General features: G+C 42.9%; 1 protein-coding gene across 1 annotated transcript; it reads left to right on the top strand.

Moving 5' to 3' along the window:
* The first annotated feature begins 9825 nt into the window (after nucleotides 1–9825).
* DBX1 (developing brain homeobox 1) lies at nucleotides 9826–14616 on the top strand. Its single transcript, XM_065404500.1, has 4 exons — nucleotides 9826–10195; nucleotides 10821–10922; nucleotides 12988–13190; nucleotides 14242–14616. The coding sequence occupies exons 1-4, from the start codon at nucleotides 9826–9828 to the stop codon at nucleotides 14614–14616; spliced, it is 1050 nt and encodes a 349-aa protein (XP_065260572.1).
* Nucleotides 14617–22050: the final 7434 nt, after the last annotated feature.

Genomic DNA, 22050 nt, shown 5'->3' with positions numbered 1-22050 from the left:
CTCTGATCTTCCTGCCGCCACCTCTCATCTCAAGCGTCTCTCCTCTCCTCATGTTGGTCCCTCCTGTCCTCACGTTGGTCCCTCCTGTCCTCACTTTCACTGGCATCTTTCCTGTACTTTGATATCGTGTCCTTCCACTCATTCAGATGAGCTCTTTCATTGCGGGTCGATTCCATGATTTCAGTGAACATTTAGTCTCGCGTCCATTTTTTTCGCCACCTTATCTGAGATAGCCTTCGGGATGGAGGAGGGAGACTTGAAAAATTTGCAGCTGCGGGAGGGAGGGAAAAAAGGGAGAGAAGTATTTAAAAAGATACATTTTACAGAACAATGCTTATACTCTTTCACGGTGAACAACACTATTCACATTACATAGCACATGTGATTTTGGTACAAGGTCGCATTTTGCATCTTAATATTAAGTGCCTGCGGCTTTGGTGTTAGAGAGCACAGACGCAGGTCCGGGCAACAGAATTCGGCTTGCATGCGGCCATGGTAAGCCATTGTCTTTCGGCTTCTGCAGCCTTCCTAAAAGCAGCGCCTTCCTTTCCCACATACCAAGCAAAGCCCATTGAGTGCTGCGGTTTTCCTGTTAACATGCAGCAGCAGAAACCAAACTAACCCCCCCTCCCAGCCAATTCTCTGGGATGATCGCTTTATCCCTTCCCCCACCACGTGGCTGGTATCAGGGAAGATCCCTGCAGAAACCAAACCAACCCCCCCCCGATCCAATTCGCTGGGATGATCGCTTTACCCCTCCCCCCACCGCGTGGCTGGTATCAGGGAAGATCCCTGCTAGCCAAACGCGAAAAGCTCAGCGCCAATGCCCCCCCACCCCACGCTTGGCTAACTGCAGGGAAGGATTTCTTTTCAGCCACAGGCAAACAGCCCAGTAGGAACAGCCACCTTTGTCCCCTTAATTAAATTCCTGTATTTCAACCAGGTTACCATGAACAATATCAATCTCCTGAAGATAACACAGCGAGATAAAGAACGGATGTTGCTTGAATGCCAGCAAACACCGGGACCATACGCTGCCAGGCTTTGTCATGCAATGATACCAGATTACTTGCTACTAGCATGGCATGGTCAAGTGTCCTATCATGGAGGATGGAATAAGGCTGCACTGCCCAGAAACCTTCTGCAAAGGCTTTTGGAGTACCTCCAGGAGAGCTTCATGGAGATGTCCCTGGAGGATTTCCGCTCCATCCCCAGACACGTTAGACTTTTCCAGTAGCTGTACTGGCCGCGAATGCATTCCAAGTCCTCAGGACAAATTAATCATTAAAAAATGCTTGCTTTTAAACCATGCTTTATATTTACAAAGGTAAACTCACCAGAGGTCCCTTCCATGGCTTCATGGTCTGGGATACTGCCTTGGGAGGGTTGGGAGGGTACTTCATTCAGGCTGAGAAAAAGATCCTGGCTGTTGGGGAGAATGGAGTGCTGTGTGCTCTCCGCAAGCTCGTCCTCCTCCGCCTCATCTTCCCCGTCCGCAGAATCCTCAGGCATGGCTGAGATTACCCCCTCCTTGGAATCCACGGTCAGAGGTGGGGTAGTGGTGGCGGCCCCCTCCTAGAATTGCATGCAGCTCAGCATAGAAGCGGCATGTCTGCGGCTCTCACCTGGACCTCCTGTTTGCTTCTTTGGTTTTCTGGTAGGCTTGTCTGAGCTCCTTAACTTTCATGCGGCACTGTAGTGAGTCCCTATTGTGGCCTCTCTCCATCATGCCCTTGGAGATTTTTTCAAATGTTTTGGCATTTCGTCTTTTGGAACGTAGTTCTGCTAGCACAGAATCCTCTCCCCATATAGCGATCAGATCCCGTACCTCCCGTATGGTCCATGCTGGTGCTCTTTTTCGATTCTCGGACTGCATGGTTACCTGTGCTGATGAGCTCTGCATGGTCACCTGTGCTCTCCATGCTGGGCAAACAGGAAATGAAATTCAAAAGTTCGCGGGGCTTTTCCTGTCTACCTGGCCAGATTGCTGTCCAGAGCGATCACAATGGTGCACTGTGAGATAGCTCCTGGAGGCCAATACCGTCGAATTGCGGCCACACTAACCCTAATTCGAAATGGCAATGTCGATTTTGGCGATACTCCCCTCGTCGGGGAGTACAGAAATCGATTTTAAGAGCCCTTTATGTCGAAGTAAATGGCTTCGTTGTGTGGACGGGTGCAGGGTTAATTCAATTTAACGCTGCTAAATTCGACCTAAACTCATAGTGTAGACCAGGCCTTAGTTTCATTATCACCGGTGAAACTTACAACGCAAAAACACTGCAAGTGTAGACATACCCATAGTCTCTATCTTGCTTATGTCACATCCTGAAGATGCCAGAGCTTTTCTTATAACTGAGTTAAGGTGGCTAGTAGCTGCCAGTTACCCACGTGTATAAAGACAATTATGTTTGAGTTACCAACTTGAAACTGAACCATTGAACTTCGTATCAACTTATTCTGTTTCCTCATCTTAAATTGACCAGTGTAATGCCTCTGGCAGTGTAACCCTTGAACTCCAATTGATTTATTTTTCTCTCGGCTTATTAAGATACAAATAGAAGGGAGCTAAGAAGATTTCAGCAACCGAGAGGTAAAAAAGGTCAAAGTTTCTTGCAAGTGAAAAATTACTCTGTGGTTGAATTTCTTATTTTTCTCCCCTTGGAAGGCTTTGGTAGTTGCTGGGAAAGATGTAGTGGGTTAAAAGTGGTAATTGACTGTCTCCTGCCAATCAAGACTTTCATGAGATTCTTAATACTGTTCTTTTGGTGGGGAGAGGGTATGTTTTGAAGAAGATATCCCAATTCCCAGAACACCCAGTGCCACTTCACATTTATCCCAGCTGTACAATACCTCTGCTGAAATTAATGGTTGTACGCTGAGGATGATTTCATGCTAAACACTTCTCGGTGTGGAACAAAGTGATGGTATCACTTGCTGGTTAAGAGCAGAGGATCTAACAAACAGGTAAAGCCCGTTCATACATACCCTATGGGTACACTCTACCATCTGCACCCTGAAAGCCCCTAAATGAGAGCTGGTTTAACCACTGACTCACACAATGTATGTGTGTTTCCTACAGCTAAAGGAGCAAATAAAACCCCTCCTTTGGCTTCTCTTCAGCCACCTTCCTCATCACCCACTAGCCGCAGCAGAATTACTTTCAGATGCCAAGGAAACCTTTCCTCTTTGGCTGAAGACAAGTGTTTCAAACGAACTAGTGTTCTCAGCAATAGCTAGAGCTCTCTTCTGCAGAGCTCTGTGTTGCCCACACACACACACACACACACACACACACACACACACACACACACACAAAGCTACTGAATTTGCTAGTCCACTAACTAGCCATCCTTACTCGCCCTCTTCTGCTCACTGAAGTTTAAGTCCCAAAGAAGGGAAATACTGGCTGGTATTAGTTGTAAAGGTCAAAGTCAAGGCTTCTGGAAGGGTCATGGTCTCACTTTTCTTTTTCCTTTGGCAAGATGGGGGATGGAGGGACGTGGGAAGCGGGCGTCCTAGTTTTAACCCAGAGTGGGATTGTCTTCTTAAAAGTGGCTGTTTCTGCCCTCCTTCCCATCTGCCAGACTACACTTTCCATGTGCTCCTCCAGCAGCCCACAGGGTTGAGATCAGCCTCCGGTCCCCTTACAGGAACCATCTAAGGGGGGGTGGAGGGAGACAGAGACAATGAACAGACTTCATCCTATCATTCTCGGGACAAAAGTGGTCTATTTTCTAGACCGAAAGCACTCCCTCCACCCCCGTCCCTTTACTACCGTCGGGTCAGTCGCTACCTCGCCTTAGTCCACTTCTTTACCAAACTCAATTAAGGACAGAATCAACAGCCCGGCTTTGAGGCCGGACGTGGCTTGAGGCTGGAATTGAACTGATGAAGGGGAGCAAGCGGGGCATCATCACTTCATATTTCTCACTTGATGACTGATCACATTTAGGAGTCCAAAGGAGGAGACACCCCAGGTTCAGGTGCCCTGGGTCGCTCACGGCCCCCTCAAATCCTGGTCATCCCAACCTTTGCACTAGCGCCAGAGCTGCTGCTTGCAAATAAATGCCTTAAACCAAGCTGAAAGTTCATTACCCCGAGTCCCCAGGCTCTTTGCAGAGGAACCGAGGGACAAACTCATTCCCCAGTTCTGTGCCTCTGCAGTCAGGACCAATACCCCCTCAATAATACATCTGCAAAGGGACCTTTTCCTTTCGCGCTGTAATCTGGCGAGTGGGGACGAAATCCGTGGCTTTTAGGGACGAGACAGCTTGCTTCCTCAGGGAAAGTCCTGGTACAGTACTTTGCTGGCAAACCCTGTCCCCCGTCCTAGAGATTGCAGCAGGCTACTGTGTGTCTGGAGAAGGGCTTTATAAGAAACTTGCCAGAAATGGGCTGTGGGTTTGTTTGGGGGAGTTTTACGGAGGGGGGGGAGGAATCCGATTTGTGAGAAAGGTTGGGGTCAAGTTTTTGTTTCTTATTTGGTTTTAGAAACTCCCTTAGGAAGATAACAAAATTTCACACACAAAAATTAAACCCAGCAACAAACCGCACCAAAAAAAAAAAAAAAAAAAAAAGAGCGAGCATGAAGCTTTTTGCAGACCATCACTTTGCTCACTCTGATTTTATTCTATCCCTTTCGCCCACTCTTTGCGTGTATTGTCTATTTAGATTGTAAACTCTTGGGGCACAAACCCTGACTCTTGTAGAATGGCTAGCAAGTTTACAGCCTCCGGGATTACTGAAATACAAATAATAAGCAATTCCTAATTCCTGTGTCGTTTCAGCCGTAGACCCCACAATAAAATAAATGATAAAGCAATAATAAGGCAAAGAGGAAAATCCCATACAGCAATTTGGAATCCTCCGAAATATTTCCCCTCTGTTTTATTGTTGTTGTTTTTTAATAAATAGACAGAACGAAGGAGAAGAGAGCAGAAGACTGGAATACACTAGATTTAAAAAAAAAATCAAAGGGACAGGTGAGGAAAAGATAAACAGATGAAAACGACAAAATAATCAAAAGTTGAAAGAAAAGAAGCAAATTAAACAGGCTTGGAATGCATTAGTAAAGCGCAAGCAAGACACAAAGACAAAACTAAAGTTAATTACTTTTGACATGATCAGATCATATGGTTCCATTACAGATTGTGTGCACTCTGGGCTGGCTAGAATGAATGGTGGGGTAGAAGAAAGTAGCTCTCCCTTCTAGGTCTCTCTGCCAAGTCTGGGTTGTGCGCTCTATCCAAGATCCCCTCTTTCTTTACGCGGAGGGGGTGGGGGGAGAGAAACACAGTTAACCACCTGTCAGGGCTGAGGACACAATAAGGCAGCCCCCAAAAGAGCTTTTCATGCATGCGTAATATATTTGTTCAGCTATTCACTTAATGAAGCTGATAAATGTGATGCAAAACAATAGTCAAGTTAATCTATTTAGTAAAATGTTTTGAGACTTTCAAGCGATGTTAAGGAGGGCAGTGTGTTCGGGGACATTTTCATTTCAATACGCTCCTCTCTCCCCTCTTGGGGGGGGGGGTTCAGGCAACCTATGTGAATATAATTTCTTATAAATGTGTCTTTAATGGGTTTAATTCACCCTTGCCAGCTGTTTTTTAGCTATTTTGTAAGAGCAAAACAAACGTGCCAGGCTTGGAAAGCTAATTAAAATTAGTTTCGGTCACTGGGGCCAAGCTATATTTCCTGCAAACCATCTGCTTGATTGGCACAATAGAAGGATTTTCAAGAAAAAGGGGGATCTAGAAAAGCTTTGAACGAACCAACAGTTACTGTTCCTTGTGTTGAATTCTAAAGGTGAACGCCTTAGGTGTCTTAATACAGCTTCGCACCAACAGCCTGCATTTAAGCTCTCAACGAGGTGGATAAGCATCATTAAAGAGCTTGGAAACGCATTAAACTCGAGGGATAGAGCATTCCCCTCCCCCAGGAAAAATAAAAGCCACGTATATCTTTACTCTATAGATTTTCAGAACAACAAGTCAAAGTGTCCATAGTATACAGAGCCCTTCCGCTCTCTGAATCAGCAACAGGGAGGCTCCAGCCAAACTACTACCTGGCTCCCAGCTGCACTCGAGAGCGCTACAAAGAGCTTCAGGAGCTTGCAAAAAAGTGTTTAGCAAATAAAGACCAATAAATAGAATGGAGCAAACCGATGACTACAAATCTGTCTCCTTTAATCGCTGCACATGTCAAATAGTGAATTAAAGTTGATGGTTTATAAAGATATTCCACGATCATTTTCCTTTGTGATAGTTTACAGCTGAATAGTACGTTAACGCGTTTGGGTTTGATTTTTTCTGCTTAATTAAAACAAATCAGAACTTTTCATTTGTTTATTATCTTGAAATTGCTCTACAAGCCCAAGGCGGGTACAAGACACAATAACTGTGTGAGTGAGACACAGCCTCTGAAATACCGCTGAGCTCTCCATTTTCATAAAAAATACTTGCCCAGGATCCGTTCTGAAATTGATTCATGTTTCTGATTTGCAAGCTGGGCAGCTGGGCAAATATCTTGGCGGGCAATGCCAGTTGAGTAAAACGTTGCAGAGCTTTAAACAAAACCCTACCACATCTCTCTTTTACAGGGACCTACAAAAACAACCAATCGCTTATGAAGTTCTGTAGCATCAAATCCCCAGTCTGTGTCTTTAAAAGTTATTTCCTGCTTTTCGTTTCAGGCGTCGCATATCCTCCCTCCAAAATGATTGAGACCTTGTAAATATGACCGACACGGAGTGACATTGTACAGATGATACTGAACGGGAGGAGATGATCTAACGGACACAATCGGAATTCTGTATATTAGGTGAAGCAATCTGAGTGCCAATGCGAAGTTCTGGCTCTCTCGGACAAGTCCGCGCAGAATACCAGCAGCCTGGGAGTGTGACACACGCAGACTTCAAAGTTTTTCTCCTCGATTTTTTTTTTTAAAACTAAGAGGGGGCGACAAAGAACGCGAGTGACTTTTAAGAAATAAATTTGAAGATAACGACATTAAAATGAATGGCAGGAAGCACAAAACCACATGAGCATAGGTCAAACGGCATTAGTCACAGGTTTTATCTCCAGACATTAGAATTCCCTTCTCTTAAACGATCACTGCCTTTGAAAAGAAACTTCCAAAGGAGATCACTTAAAATAAGATCCTTTCGTCCGATTTCTTGGTTTCTTATGGTCTATCTTCCCTTTCAATAGATGTCTAGTCCCTTTTGCCTTGGTGCTTAAGGAATTCTTTATGAGTGTGCTAAGACATATCACAAGGAACTGGGTCCACGTGTGCCACAGCATGCGTTTGACCCAACCTTCCAGAAAATGTCAGCCCCTTTTTTAAAAACCAGAGAAATTAGCAGCAGTTGGTCTATAGTGAGGCAAAATGCCCCCGATGTATATGTAAAGAAAGGAGTAAATCATCTCAATGGAACATAATGACTGTAAAAACTGTGTGTTCTCAGATCCGCCTGGGCTGCTCTTCTAGACACTCAAGTTCTGCTGGGAAATACCGCGTTTGGGGGTGGGAGTTGGGAAGAATTCATTATTTATTGTTTGCAACGTTCTATTCGATTGTTTTATTTGCTACTGTTCCACTTGCCTGAAAGTAACACCTTGAGAGCAGCCAGGCATACAGCATGGTCTCGCCCTATCCGTAGGGAAATGCTATGGTAAGAAAAGAAGTAAATGCAAAAAAACAGAGCAGGATATGGTACCGACAGACTAAGCCTCCCCACTGTGACTTGGAGTAGTGCATAAACTATGCCAGCTTCCAAGTGCAGGTGTTTTGGAACTGGGCTTCATTTGATCTTAGTTCCTTTGTAGGTCTTGCTGGGGTTCTCTTTCTTCCTTCCTTCTGCAAAACGTTAACACTAATTTTAAAAATCGCAGAGTTCTTAAACTGATACCGAAGATCTTCTGAATCACCATATACTCTTACAAGCGATAGGTTGTTGGAGCCTTGGAATAGCGTTGCGGAAACTGGTCAGCATCATATAATTTCGATGGCCAGTTCCGTCCTCTCTAATAAATAACTGTTTGATTTGAATCAAGGGAGAGGTTTAACAGACTTTCTTTCTTCCCTAATGTGATATAAATCGCAGATGCACTTTTATTGAATGGTTAAAGCATCGACATGGAGATAATCAACACAAAACACCCGGACAAAAACCATCGAGAGAAATAAAGCTGGTTAATAAGATTTTTGAGAAAGCTTTGTGTTAAAAAGTAAAAAGAGAAAACAGCTGAAGGTGACAGTTAGTTCATGGTTAATAGGATAAAGGCTGCATGGCTGAGGCTGCACACTTCTGCTTGCAAAGGTTCCGCAACACCAAAGAACTGAATAGGGTGCTTTTAAAACATTTAACACATCTGTTATATTATTTAACAGAGAAATCAGGTAAAACCACTTTTCAATAGCCTCTTTCATTGACCTACCCCAAAGAAAATTAACTACAATTTCATATATTTCCATATTTGCCATTAAAAGGGCTATCAGAAAATCACTTTTTAAACTATTCCCTTAAAATATTACTTTTTCCCAGAGAAAAGTGGTGGGCTCTCTGTTTTGGGGGACATAATTAAATATACTTTCAGAGACTCAGATAAAAAAAGCCATTGAATATGCATTTTGAGGGATCTAAGAAGGATTCAAGCTATATTTTTAAAACTGCTGTTTACAAAAAATGGCACTTACTCAAAGAATACTTATGTTAGTAATATGGATCAAGACGTTGGAATGTTTCACTCGCCTTCACTTTCAAATAATGTTTATTTCTACCATTTTTAAAAATAGATTAGATAAACCCTAACAGACGACTTAAAATGTCAATTGTTTGTTGTGTTACTAAAAAGAGTTGTATAGGTCTTTTCTATTTTTAATGTTCATATTTCCTCATAGTTCCTTATGAACTAAAATAACTATTACATTTAAGTTTATTTGCAAACTTGTTGTTTGAACACATAAAATTACTTATTTGCTATCCAATCATCGGCATAGTAACAAAAACAGATATAATCATTCAGATCAGTTTATATTATTCCAAATGTTTGTAGGCTTGATTTTTTGGATAGAAAAGATTGTCTTACATACGTACAGTATACTTTCAAATTTCACTGCATACGATAGCACGGAAGACATTTTCAGAAAACAATCAGATCCAATATCAGGATCTTTTCATCAGCAGAGTTTAATTTTATGTTCACTAATTTGTATCTTCCATTATTCAAAAATGGTGCTTTTTTGACAGCCCGTAGATAAGTTTGTATGAATATTTATTGATTTATTTCCTAAACTCGGCAGGGGAGCAGCAAATAAATTTAGTGCTTTCTTTAAATAATTCTTTTTCTATGAGGCAAGATGTCATTTGAAACTTTTAAATAGGCATTTAATTAGCTTGTGTGTGTTGCTTCTGAACAAAACCCTGCTGGGAGCCTTTGGAGAAATGTATTCCAAAGAGGCGGTCAATATGCAAAATTGATGACTACACTTTCTTTGTTGCAAGGCCATTGTGCATTGCTTGTTTATGAAGTCTAATCCAATCATAAATTGCACCCCTGGACCAATCAGAAAGCCCAGAGCTCTCGATGAATGAAGCTCAAGTGGAGAACTTTGTTGAACCCCTTTGTTCGAGCTGTCACTTTTGAAAGAGCTTTAGCAGGGCTGACCACTATAAAACCCATCATCCAGGAGGAAGGGCAAAGAGAACCCTGCCAGACTTACTAGTTGGATCTTTACTAAAGAGGTTTGCAAAGCAGAAAAAAAATACCAAGCCAGGTTCCTTGGACCCTGAAAAGTATTTGCTCAGCCTCTGCGATGATGTTCCCAAGTCTCATAGCTCCTCCGGCTGTGTACCCGAATCTCCTGCGGCCAACTCCTACTTTAACTTTGCCTCAGTCTCTGCAGTCAGCCTTTTCTAGCCATTCTAGCTTCTTGGTGGAAGATTTGATCAGGATCAGCAGGCCTGCCAGTTACCTGCCTCGGAACGGCCCTCCGCCTAGCATGTCCCCTCCAGCCTCCGGGACCAGCACAGCCAGGACAGACACTGTGACATCAGAGCTCGTCAGCTGCAACACCTCTAGCGCTAGGAGGGTCTGTTCCCCGCAGACTTCAGTCTCATCCAATAACGATTCCACTTTCCTGAAGTTTGGGGTCAACGCCATCCTCTCGTCCACTCCTAGAGCTGGTAAGCGTCCAACTTTTAGCGCCTCAATTTGGTGTTTCAGGAGGACTAGCAGGAGCTTATTCCTGTTAACTGTTTTCCAATTGGAAAACCATTAAGTACGTTAAGGGGGAGTGGGGGGTTCTTCCTATACATCACTGCCAATGTTGAAGAAATGAGCATCATCTGAGTGTTTGAGGAAGGGGCGGGGGGAGGGAGGGAGAGACCTGCAGTCGAGAAGCAGAGACCTTCTGCAGAGCATTGGTTGAAGAGTAATGGGAGGCCCTGGCTCTCCGTTCGTTCTGCCGCATTGCCTCTTGAATCTTTGCAGAAATGATGAGGGTCCCTCTAAATTTCGGAGAGCAGAGCGGTTTGTTTGTTTATCGGTTCTGATAAACGATGCCAAAGTGACTAATCTCTGCCTCGTTAGTATCAGTTCCCTGGCAAAAAGAAAACAAAACACTCCCAGGAACGGGATTATTTTTTAAACTAGAACCAGGCAGATTAATTTGATCCGTCTGCATCTGCTTTAGGGAAGAAATATTGTATTGAGCTGCTACTTTATCATCTCCACTGCTCTCTTCCTGCTTCTGGTGGAATCCTATGAACGGTAAATATCTTTTTTTTTATTTGCTTTTATTTTTGCCAGAAACCTCCCCTGCGTTGCTTCCGAGTGTCCCTCCAAAGACATTCTCCTTTCCATACTTTGAAGGATCCTTCCAGCCTTTTATCAGATCTTCTTATTTCCCAGGTAGGTCTCAAGACCCCTCCGCCTTCCCTCTCCTGACTCCTATCTCATCGCTCTCCTCCACTCCCACCCCCCTTACTTGTTCCAGGCATATCCCAGTCATATTTCTCCGTCCACCCTTGGGGGTTATGCTCTAGTTCAGAGGTTGGACGGAGAACAACATTCAAGAATCAGTCGCGCCAATTTGATGCCCTATTTAGCACAAGCAGTGACTGCTTGACATTTCGTACCAATTCTCCCCTGATCTACAAATTAGCCGGAATTGTCATGGTCCAAATTTGAGGCGGTTCCCTTCTCACAGAGAAGCTGCTGGCATCCTCTTCATGGCTGCGGTTTTCCCACAGAGTCAGTGCACTCTGCCGGTGATCCCCAACAAAAGTTTCAGCACCATGACCAATTTGGTCAGCTCCCTCTGGGCAGCCACACACAGACCTAGCGCTGACTTTACCATGCTGCTGATAGACATTTACCAGCCATGGGCTAATTTCCCATTAAGGGTCATTCAGTGTTCCAGTATTTTCACAAGACCACATGGAGCGTTCCCTTGTTTGGGGTATTCGGTGTGGCAAAAAAGCCACATACATACCCCAAATCCCTGTCCATTAGAAAATTTACAAATACGATCTGGGCAGGTAAACAAAACAAATCAAGACTACGATGAAAAGTCCATTAACCTTTTCATTGCCTACTTTGTGTCTTCAGTGTCATATTATTACTAAGTATTATCCTCTTCTCCCAATAATAGTTACATTGAAATGCAAATCTTATCCCCTTACAACCTGAGAGTATATTAATCATTTCGTTCTTGGGTCTCCAATTTCATATATTTATCTATATTAATTAATGGCTATTAAAATGTAATAAAATTTACACCGATTAAGAAAGATAAAAATCAAGAAGGCTCAGGGTATTGAGATCTGAGTCCTATAGTGTCAGGATTTGGGGCAACAATTTAAAAAAATCTAATTAGACAAACAAGCTATTAATATTTTTTTTTAAAGAGGAAGAAAATAATCCAAGCTCTTCCATTCATGCTCCTGATAATGGAATTTGCTTCTTTTCTCCAGCATGTGAATGGCCTAACAAAAACAACTTGAGCTTTATAAATAGCTTTTCATGTCCATTTAATGAAAATGATTTGGGGAAAGAGAAGACTGTGTCATCAGTATTCTCCCAAGGAGCTTGGCATGTAGTTGTGTTTAGTTTGAAAGTGTAAATCTCTTTTGTTCCAATAATATATGGCTTTAGCTGCTTGTCCTCAGTCTTTTTCTGTTAGTTCATTACTACACAATTACCATTCACGCTTCATTAGAATCTCTGTCTCTCTTTGGGATTTTTTTAAGGCGAAACTGTGCCCTTTTTATCATACCAATACCATTGGGAACCAGTCAATGTGCTAATTAGCTGTTACTTTTCATGTCTTCGGATTGAATTCTTCAAGTTTTGTAAGGGGGGAGGGAAGATTAATATAAAAAAGATGAATACTGATTGATCAAAACTGCATCTAAAGAGGACTTTTTTGTTCAAACCAGAAAAGTCCCTCATTTTCATCTCAAGAATAATAAAGTGTCTGAAATGATAAAAGCTTCTGAAAAAATCAAATACTTTGGAGGGAGAAAAAAGCTTTTTTATTATACCTCTATTTTAGTTGGTACGCCTCGCTTTGCCTTTTCAAGCTGCAAACCTTTGAAACACATAACAAAACAGCCCACTATTGATACATTTTACACGTTTCAGTTGATGTATCTAATCCTAGTTATCACTTGTTGAAAGGGACAGTTATTTAAGCGTAAAGTTCCTTTCATTGCTTCAGGTTTATAGGTGCTGGTCCATTCAGTGGGATGTGTGTACAGAGTGAAAGAAAGGGGGGGGGGGAAAGATGGTGAGAGAGAGTGAAAAAGACAGAAAGAAGGACAGAAAGAGAAGAAAGAAAGAAAAAGCTGGAGAAAGTGCAAAGAAGTTAAAGGAAAGAAGGGGAGAGAAGCGGAGAAGTAGAAAGCGGGGGGAAAGCCTGTTTGCAGTTTCTTGGCTAGCTCAGCTTAGTCTCTGCTCTTGTCTCTTTCCCCAGCGTCCTCCTCGGTCGTGCCTATCCCCGGCACTTTCTCCTGGCCCCTGGCTGCTAGAGGGAAGCCCCGCAGAGGGATGCTTCGCAGGGCAGTCTTCTCGGACGTGCAACGCAAAGCTCTGGAGAAAATGTTTCAGAAGCAGAAGTACATCAGCAAACCAGACAGGAAAAAGCTGGCAGCCAAACTGGGGCTCAAAGACTCGCAGGTAACTAACAACCCCCGGGTGGCATTCATCCTGGGCGAGCTGGCATGGGAGCCCGAGGACCAGCATTACGCCATCCAACGGGAGGGCCTTTCGCAGGCCACTGGCGGGGATGTCCGTCACTGGGCCATTGGGGCCAATCCTGCCAGCTGCTGGGCGCCACCTTAAGGGCACTTAGCACACGACTGCCCATCAGGATAAACAGCGTGTCCTTATGTACTCAGCAAATGCTGGTAGAGCCCCCAGAGACACACACGGGGGAGAAGAGATGTGGATTCCCTGGGTGGGGAGTTACAGCGTGTACACAACGAGGGATCGCCTCGCTTGCTGGGATGGGGTTTCCCTATCCTTCCTCCCTTCTCACGTGTCACCGCTTCGCTACCTTTATCCTCTCAAGCCTGGTGCACACTGATGGAGCCTGGACAAGAGCCTTACCCCAAAGATCTTACAATTTAGGGCCCGATCTTGCCAGCTCCCGGGCGCTCTTCGCTCCCACAGACCTCAGTAGGGCTGGCTGGGACCCAGTGCCCTGCGGGGTGGTAACGCTCCCCGCATCCAGCCTGCGCTCGGGCTAGCGCTGGACAGGGGAGAAGAGCTCAAGGGCCAGGGCGGATGCAGTAACCTCTAGAGCTGGAGTGGGAGGAGGCGGCGGCCTGGCAAGTGGAGCAGGGAGATCCGAAGGCTGTTCCAGATGGGGGGGCGGGGGGGGCATTCAAAGACCAGCGGAGAGCCCAGAGTGGGAGAAAGGGAGAGCACGCCGAGGCATCGCTGTCAGGAGCCAGTAGAGCAGGGCTGCTCATCTGCAATCTGCTAGTGCCTACTGCGCGCTGGGCACCGACCACACCCTCCCCGAGGCCTCAGTGCCTGCCCCAGGGAGCTGACATGAACTGAGAGTCTATCAGACTCCCTCTGGGCCGAGGCAAGCTTTCAGCAGCGGCGCATTGGGGCGGTGGTAGTGGCAGCCAGGGGGGCTGTAAGTCACACGTGCCCAGCCGCGTACACTACAATTCTGTGTAACCGGAGCCCGGGGCTTTGTGAATCCCTTTCTATCCAGGTGAAGATCTGGTTCCAGAACAGAAGGATGAAGTGGAGGAACTCCAAAGAGAGAGAGCTTCTCTCCTCCGGGGGCTGCAGGGAACAAACCTTACCCACCAAGTTCAACCCTCACCCAGACCTCAGCGACGTAGGCAAGAAATGTTCAGAGGAGGAGGAGGAGGAGGAAGTGTCCCCTCTGTGCCCAGCCAGCCCTCGGCACACCCTGACCTACCACCAGTCCCCAGAGCACCTGCACTTGAGGGACAGACTGGACTCCCAGATGCCCCCCTCTCCATCCCACTCCAGCAGCCCCAGCAAACCTTCAGACTTCTCAGACTCGGAGGAAGAGGATGATGAGGGGGAAGAGGAAGAGGAGGAGATCACAGTCTCTTAGATCTCCTGCCTGCCCCCACCACAACAGGGGACTTTGCAAAGATGTAAATCAATAAATAGAAGTATAGAAGTGCTATAAAATTGAAGAGGTGGTGTCCCTCCTGAATGTCTACATGGTTCTCACATGCAAGTTATTTATGGCATAGCCAGGTCTGTCTACACTTATACTCCTTTCCTTGTCTATTTGCTCTGCTTATGAGGCCTTGTATACATAGCATCCATTAGCCTTTCTCTTTGTATCTATGTTTAGCAACCAAACTTGTATGAGTGCTGCATTTTCCCCATGCAAGCCACAGACAAGATAATAGGAACACCCTGCTTTGGAAGGCATGCTTGGTATATAGCAAGGGGGAAGTAATTAAATGGAGTGGAGACTGTGGTTTGGAGACAAAATCATGGTAAACGCTGTAATCCTTTTATTAGATTTCAAGAGAACTCCCTGCTATTATTAAGTTATGGAAATGATGAAAGCTGTATGGTCTGATCCTGGAACCCTTGTTTACATGAGTAGTCCTTATACATGTGAGTAATCCCTGTGGAACTATTCATGGACCAGACCCTGCTCCTCTTAATCACATCCAGTAGCACCATACTCCATGTATGTCAGTAGGACACATTTGGAGTATGTTGTTACTTAATTGGGAGAACATAGACCCTCATAAGTAAGGACTAACTGGCATGAACAAGGGTTTCAAAACTGGGATCTATGTGTTTATATTTTAATTGGTGCAGCAATGCTATATATGAAGCACTCTCTAAACCACTTTTTGTCCACACATCTGTGATCAATTTCTACATTGCTTCTAGTATAGGTTTAATGTGGATGGAGGATAATGGATATGTCTCTTTGATTTTTGACTGAACTTTGCTGTCTTTGCACAGCTTTTATGAACTGTACACTATTTTGTACACTTACACTGTATGGATGTTTTATACCAAGGTTATTGTGAATGAGTATAAAGATGGACTGGTAAGATTTCTCTCTTGTTTTTTAATGGTTTTTAAACTAAAAAAGTAGCTGTTTAACTGTGTAACTTATAAAAAAAATACTTATTTTGTATTTTATGTGTACAGATTTTAAATATGTATATATAATAAATGGAATGAATGCCAAATAAAAAGTAGATTTCTGTGGTTGGTCATGTCAGTCTGTTTACAGGCTGCTGTAGGTTGTATCTGGGAACAAAGGAATGTATGAACAACAACAGGAGAATATCTGGACCAGAGATTATATAACACCCATATCAGCACTTTAATTTAAAACTGCTACATTTCAATTGTGTTACTAAATAGATTTTAAAGGCTATGGGACTGTCCTGAAACCCTTATTCCTATGAGTAGCCCATACTTTCACGAATAATCTTGCTAACTACAGTGCTATGCATGAGCAAGAGTTTGCATCTTCCTCAGTTATGATTCCGTTTTCCTCCAACTCCAACCCTCACCCAAACCAACATCAGAGGGCAAACCCTAGACCCCATAGGCCCAGTCCTACATGGTGCTGAGCAGCCTTAAGTCCTAGACTGGGTCCCATGTGGTCAGAATGTTTGCATGGGGAGGGAGGAATCAAAGAAAAAGGGAAACTCTGGGTACACAACAAGTTGTTACTCCAAATAGGAGAACACCACATCAAGTCTGTGACCCTTTTAGTAACTCAGTTTGGAACAAGCAGACAATTTAGAAGCTTTAAGCCCCATCCTTCCTTCACAATTGGGTGGAGGGCTTACAACACAATGTTACCAGGATCTGGCTCCAAGCTAGTAATACCACACTATCCTCAGATCAGTAATGCCAGCAGAGTTGGGGTAGGGCCTGTGCCTTTTATATTTTAAACTGTTTCAACTTCATATTAGGGACTCGATGTTCCACTAAAGATGAGGACTAAGGTCTATGATAACCATTCACAAGTATTTAAAACACCAAGAGCACAATACTTCTTCCATTAAATCCAACAGCAAAACTCCCATTGACTCCAAAGGGAGCAGGATTGGGTTCTAAGAAAGGAGAATAATCTTTAGGATTTACAACTAGAAGTAATGCAATGAAATTAAGCAAAGGAACAATTAGGCTGAATATCAGGAATTATGGGGAAATCCCTAACAATTGTGGAATAATCTCTTAAAGGAAATTATGGGAGCCCCATTGCTTGAGACATTTAAAATTGGAATGGGGATTATACTGCATGGAATAGCTCTGAATTGACTGCAGGGATGGATTAGATGACCTAATAGGTCTTTTTCATCTCTAACTTCTATGATTCACTCACTGGGTAATTGTAAAGCTGATCTACAAAGAAAAAGGCATTGACAATTGCCAAAGCACTTATTTGGCATTGGGTGAAGGTTCTTTATTGGTCTGTGCTTAAGTGCTAAAAACACAGTTACATCCCATACATTGTGCCCTTTCTATTCCAATATTATCATTTTGTCAACAACTAAATTTGGGTCAGGATTAATTGATGACCTGTCCACTGACAAGGAAAGACAAAGTCTCTGAGAGCATTTTCTCTCCTTAGTCTCATCCTTTGATATTTTATTTTAATTAATGTTTTGTGACCAAAACTCCACTTATGACATAAGATGACAATAATCATGGCCAAGAGTTTTAAGTAATTAGTGATTTTGGGTGTCCAACCAGAGATGCCTTACAGGAGCCTGATTTTCTTAAAGTGTTCCCATCCTCTGAAAATCAGTCCTCATGAAGGTGTCTAAAGCTGGGCAGCCAAAAATGGAGGCACCCATTGGAGAGCCTAATTACCTTTTAAACTCTTGACTCACGGCCCCTCTGAACATGATGGTTGAAAATTAACAATTGTACATTAACAGGAGTTTTTGTCTCATTTGAGTGCAGTATAAGTCGGAGAGGATTTCTCCCTTTTTTGGGAGCAGCTGGAAGAGACAAATTAGTCCAGGGTTAGTATACAATATCCCCCTCCTCTTCTGCTCCCTCCCTATTATCTGTGGATACATTACATCACCTCCACTGAGCACAGTTGGACAGTTCAATTCATGTAACATAAAATGAGCTTTCGTCAAGATTTCATCATATAGCATTAATGACATTAATTTGGACAGAGTTTCAAAAAAAACCCACACAAAATGCATAATTAACCTTTGGAACTGATTGCTACAAGATCATATTAAAGTCAAGAGCTCAGTAGGCTTCTAAAAAGGATTAGGGATGAAATCCTGGCCTTATTAAAGTCAATGGCAAACTCCCATGGACTTCAATGGGTATGTGTATAATAAGACCATCTGCAGTTACTTTAGTTATCATATGAACATGTGTAAAAAAAATAAGAGCTATAAACACTCATGGAGAAGCCAAACTGTAACTGACAGGGATTAAGAAAAGACTTGTTGTATGGGCAGATTATTCCATTATCGTGCATTAAGAGGTTTCTTGCACCACTTTCAAAGAAAGAATCCCAGGCTAGATGGACCATTAATCTGATCCAGTTTGGTGATACCCACAATACCACGAAGGGTGAAATACACCATGGTGCATTGGGCCAGCACATAAGGTAACCAGATAACAAGTGTGAAAAACTGGGACAGGGGGTGGAGGTGAGGGTAATAGGTGCCTATTTAAGACAGAGCCCTGAATATCGGGACTGTCTCTATAAAATCAAGACATCTGGTCACCCTACCAGCACAAGACCTGTACAGTACTTCTGTCCTTGGCTTTCTGCAATGGGGTGAATTTCACCCAGATTCTTGTTTGCACAGACAAGGAGTGGGATTTTCAAAAGCACCTGACTTCAGAGCACAAGGCTCATTGAGTTTGCAGATTTCTGAATACTTTGTTTTGATGTTGCTCTGCACTCTTAAAAAAGTAAAAAAAAGTAAAATGAACTTCAAATACAGATAGGGAGAGAAAGCAAAACTTAACACTCTTTCTACTGTCCCATCAGCCTATTCTTCTTCTTAGTTATTGTTGCTCAGCAGTATCTTACCACTAAACCAAGGCATTTTTCACTGCTTGAAAGTAATTCAGACTTACAAGGTTTTGGTCTTTAAAAAGGTTAGACCAGCAGTGGGCAAACTTTTTGGCTTGAGTGCCGCATCTGGGTATGGAAATTGTATGGCGGGTCATGAATGCCCAGTGGGGGAGGGGGGACTATGGGGTGTAGAATGGAGGAGGGCTCTATAAGGGATGTTACTGAGGTGGGGGGGAGGGGGACTCATGGAGTGTGCCACGGGGTGGGGGCTGTACAGGGGCAGTACCAGGGACTCCTAAGGGTCTTGCTGGCAGTGACACCAAGGCGGTTGTACGAGGCACCGCCATGGCACCCTAGCTGGGATGGGTGCGGCCCCTGGGCAGTTTCGAGGCTCTCAAGGGTGGGGGCCGTAGGAGACTGGAAGGGGATTGGGCATGCTGCTGCATGGGGGGGGGGGACTGCCACGTAGGGGTGGGGTTCCAATCCCAGAAACAGCACAGTGAAGTCACGCCTGTGCAGTGTGACTCTGCATGCCAGAAGATGGTGCTCATCAAGGGAATTGTGAGTCGGGGGCTGGGAAGTGCCAGGCGGGTGGAGTGGGGCAAGCCCCCAACCCCAATCCCTGGCAGGAGCTCGAGGGCCAGATAAAAACATCTGATGGGCCGGAAGCAGCCCACAGGCCATAGTTTGCCCACCCCTGGGTTAGACAGATATTAAGGGTGATTACCAACTAGCTGAACATTAATTCAGACTAAGGCCAGATGAATATTGCAGAAATTTTTCTGTGCATAGTTGCTTGCATTTTTAGATGAATTTCATAAGGATTTTAATAGGAATTGCTCATGGGGAGTGGACAACGATGCAGTTTCCTGGGGATGAGGGGAATGGTTTGATTTCCTCTTTCCCTATCCCAGCAGTCCTTGACAGAAATTAGCCATCCCACTTCACCCAGCTCCAATAATTGCCACTGTATCAGTCAAATAGGTGCATTGTTATAGTTTCTGCCAAACTATTTAGCAGTGAATATGATACCATTAATACTTAAATGGGCATCAGACTTTTGGTAGCCTTCTGAGATTAATGGAAGTTTTGACATTGACCTCAGTGGAGGCAAGGTTTAACCTTTGCTTTGTAAGTCTCATCCAAATATATATGATATTGCACAAAGATATTATTATTCACTTGCTACTTTAACAGGAAGCTATGAAGGCAGATCAAAACTATGTAATATATTAACTATATTTTTTGTGAATAAATGTATAACCTGGATCTCTACTGCACTCCCATATAGTATATTGTTTTTAAAACCAACCCAACTCCTCTTGGTGTTAATCAGAAGTGCAGGTCATTTTTTCTGTCAGATTATACACAAAATGGGCAAATCATTTCACTCCACTGAGAATGTTCTTATGTAAAATTTCTCTTGCCTGTATTCTTTATTATTGTTCTTTGATCTTTTACCTACTTTGTGCTAGAAGTGAGGCAACTCTCTGGTAACAACTCTTTTGCATTCAAAAACCAAGGGGGAAACAGAAGAAACAATTACCTTTAATTAAAAGAAAACCACACTAGGGTACAGATCATATGTGAAAGTTCAATGTGTACCTAGTAGGAGAATTTGATTTTTTTTTTTAAACAAGAAAAATGCATTCAAAAATTATTCCACAGATGACTTTTTTGCTTGGATCAGGGTTTGCACTCTCTGCTTAAATACCACCCCTTGGCATTGAGTCATGAATATTCATCTGAATCTGCTTTAAAAATGGACTTGAAAAAAATCAAACCAAATGCCAATGTATTGCAAAGAAAGAGTTCAATCTAGATACTCAAAGAGTTAAATATCTTCACCTGAATGGGAGTTCAAGAGGTTTGAGGATTAATGTTCAAAGATGCTGATCCTATAGGACCTTAGTACCTCACTTAGCAAGACTGCTTCAGAAGATCTGGGATTATGACCCGGGATATACCACTACACCAAGTTCTCAGGCCTTGTAATTGAAAGCAAGGTCTCTTAATCTACCCTAATATGATAAACATCCAATGTAACAAAATGTATGCATGAGGAGTCCGGACATGGAGAATGAAATAGCAGCCAAGAAGGCTGCCTGAAGAAGAGCTGTGTGTGGCTTGAAAGCTTTCCCCTCTCACTAAACAGAAGTTGGTCCAATAAAAGATATTACCTCACCCACCTTGTTTCACTTACTCTAGAGCAGTAGTTCTTAACCTTTACTGCAGCCTGCACCCCTTTGGTTCTCAAAAAAATGTTCTCGCACCCTTTGTCAAAAATCGTTGAAATAGGCCAGTTCTTTAAACCTAGATATAACTATAGAATGAAAGAGATAGAATTATATATTTATTTTAATTTTGCAGTTAAAATTTAATGCAGTAATCGTTAAAAAATGTATAATGTTAATACATACATATGTTTGATGAAACAAAGTAGTTGTACTTACGTGCCTGTGCTTAATTTGTGTTTTCGATGATTTACCTTTTAAAAAAATCTGGCATGTCTCACACCCCCAGAAAGGGCATCTAACACCCCCAAGGGGGTGCATGCAACCCAGGTTAAGAACCACTGCTCTAGAGGTTATTCATATATGCAAGTAAAAGAACTGCATATTAGCATCAGTCTCTGAGCCAACACACTTAGCAGCAATTTTTGTTTGTTTCTAAAGATGAAGATGAAAATAGTAATCACCATAGCATGTCATTCATTTAGAAAGCTCTCTGTCCTTCTTTGTGACAGAAGAATGATTGTGAGTGAAGCACAATCCAAGATGACTAGTGAAAGAGTAGATGACTCTTGGAAAAGTCACTTAATCTCTCTGTGCTTCAGTTTACGCATCTGCAAAATGTATCTAAAACTTACTTGCATTATCTCACAACAGTTTCGAAAGGTTTAACTAATATTTGTAAATGAATTTGAGATCTTTGTATTCCTTTGCATTTCTATAGAACCTTTCATCCAAAGATGCCATTTATTGAGAATCTTCCCATTCATTAAGTTTTTAACAACAACAAAAATTACAAAATATAAACTACTTGTCCTCATAAATGTAATTTGTATAAGTGCTGTTTATTAAGCTGGAACTGGTTGTGACAATATAGTTAGGTAGAAGTTTAACGGGAATTGTACACTTTTTATTTCATAAAAAACATAGTAAAAATGGCAAAAATGAAAGAGCATCTGAATTTTGACTAATATTTGAATTTTTCATGGTGGTTTGATGAAAAATGGGTCAATACAGAAAAAATAACATTTCCAAAATCAACACTTTCTGATATTTTTCACCAGATTGTCTCACCTTTTTCCAATGCTTTTGCAAGACAAGGAAACATGAAACATGCTGGGCTCTGGTCTTTGCTCCACACGTGCCAAGTAATTCAATATCAGTTACTTACAGGTAGTGTTTGTCTGTCTCAAAACTGGCCACTTTTTCTTCTTAACTAAAAAGAAATGTGGCAAGACAAATCTACTGTATTCAGAAGTGATGA

Source organism: Emys orbicularis, chromosome 4, assembly GCF_028017835.1.
Source record: "Emys orbicularis isolate rEmyOrb1 chromosome 4, rEmyOrb1.hap1, whole genome shotgun sequence".
Lineage (NCBI taxonomy): Eukaryota > Metazoa > Chordata > Testudines > Emydidae > Emys > Emys orbicularis.
This window is presented reverse-complemented; position numbering and strand designations above follow the sequence as displayed.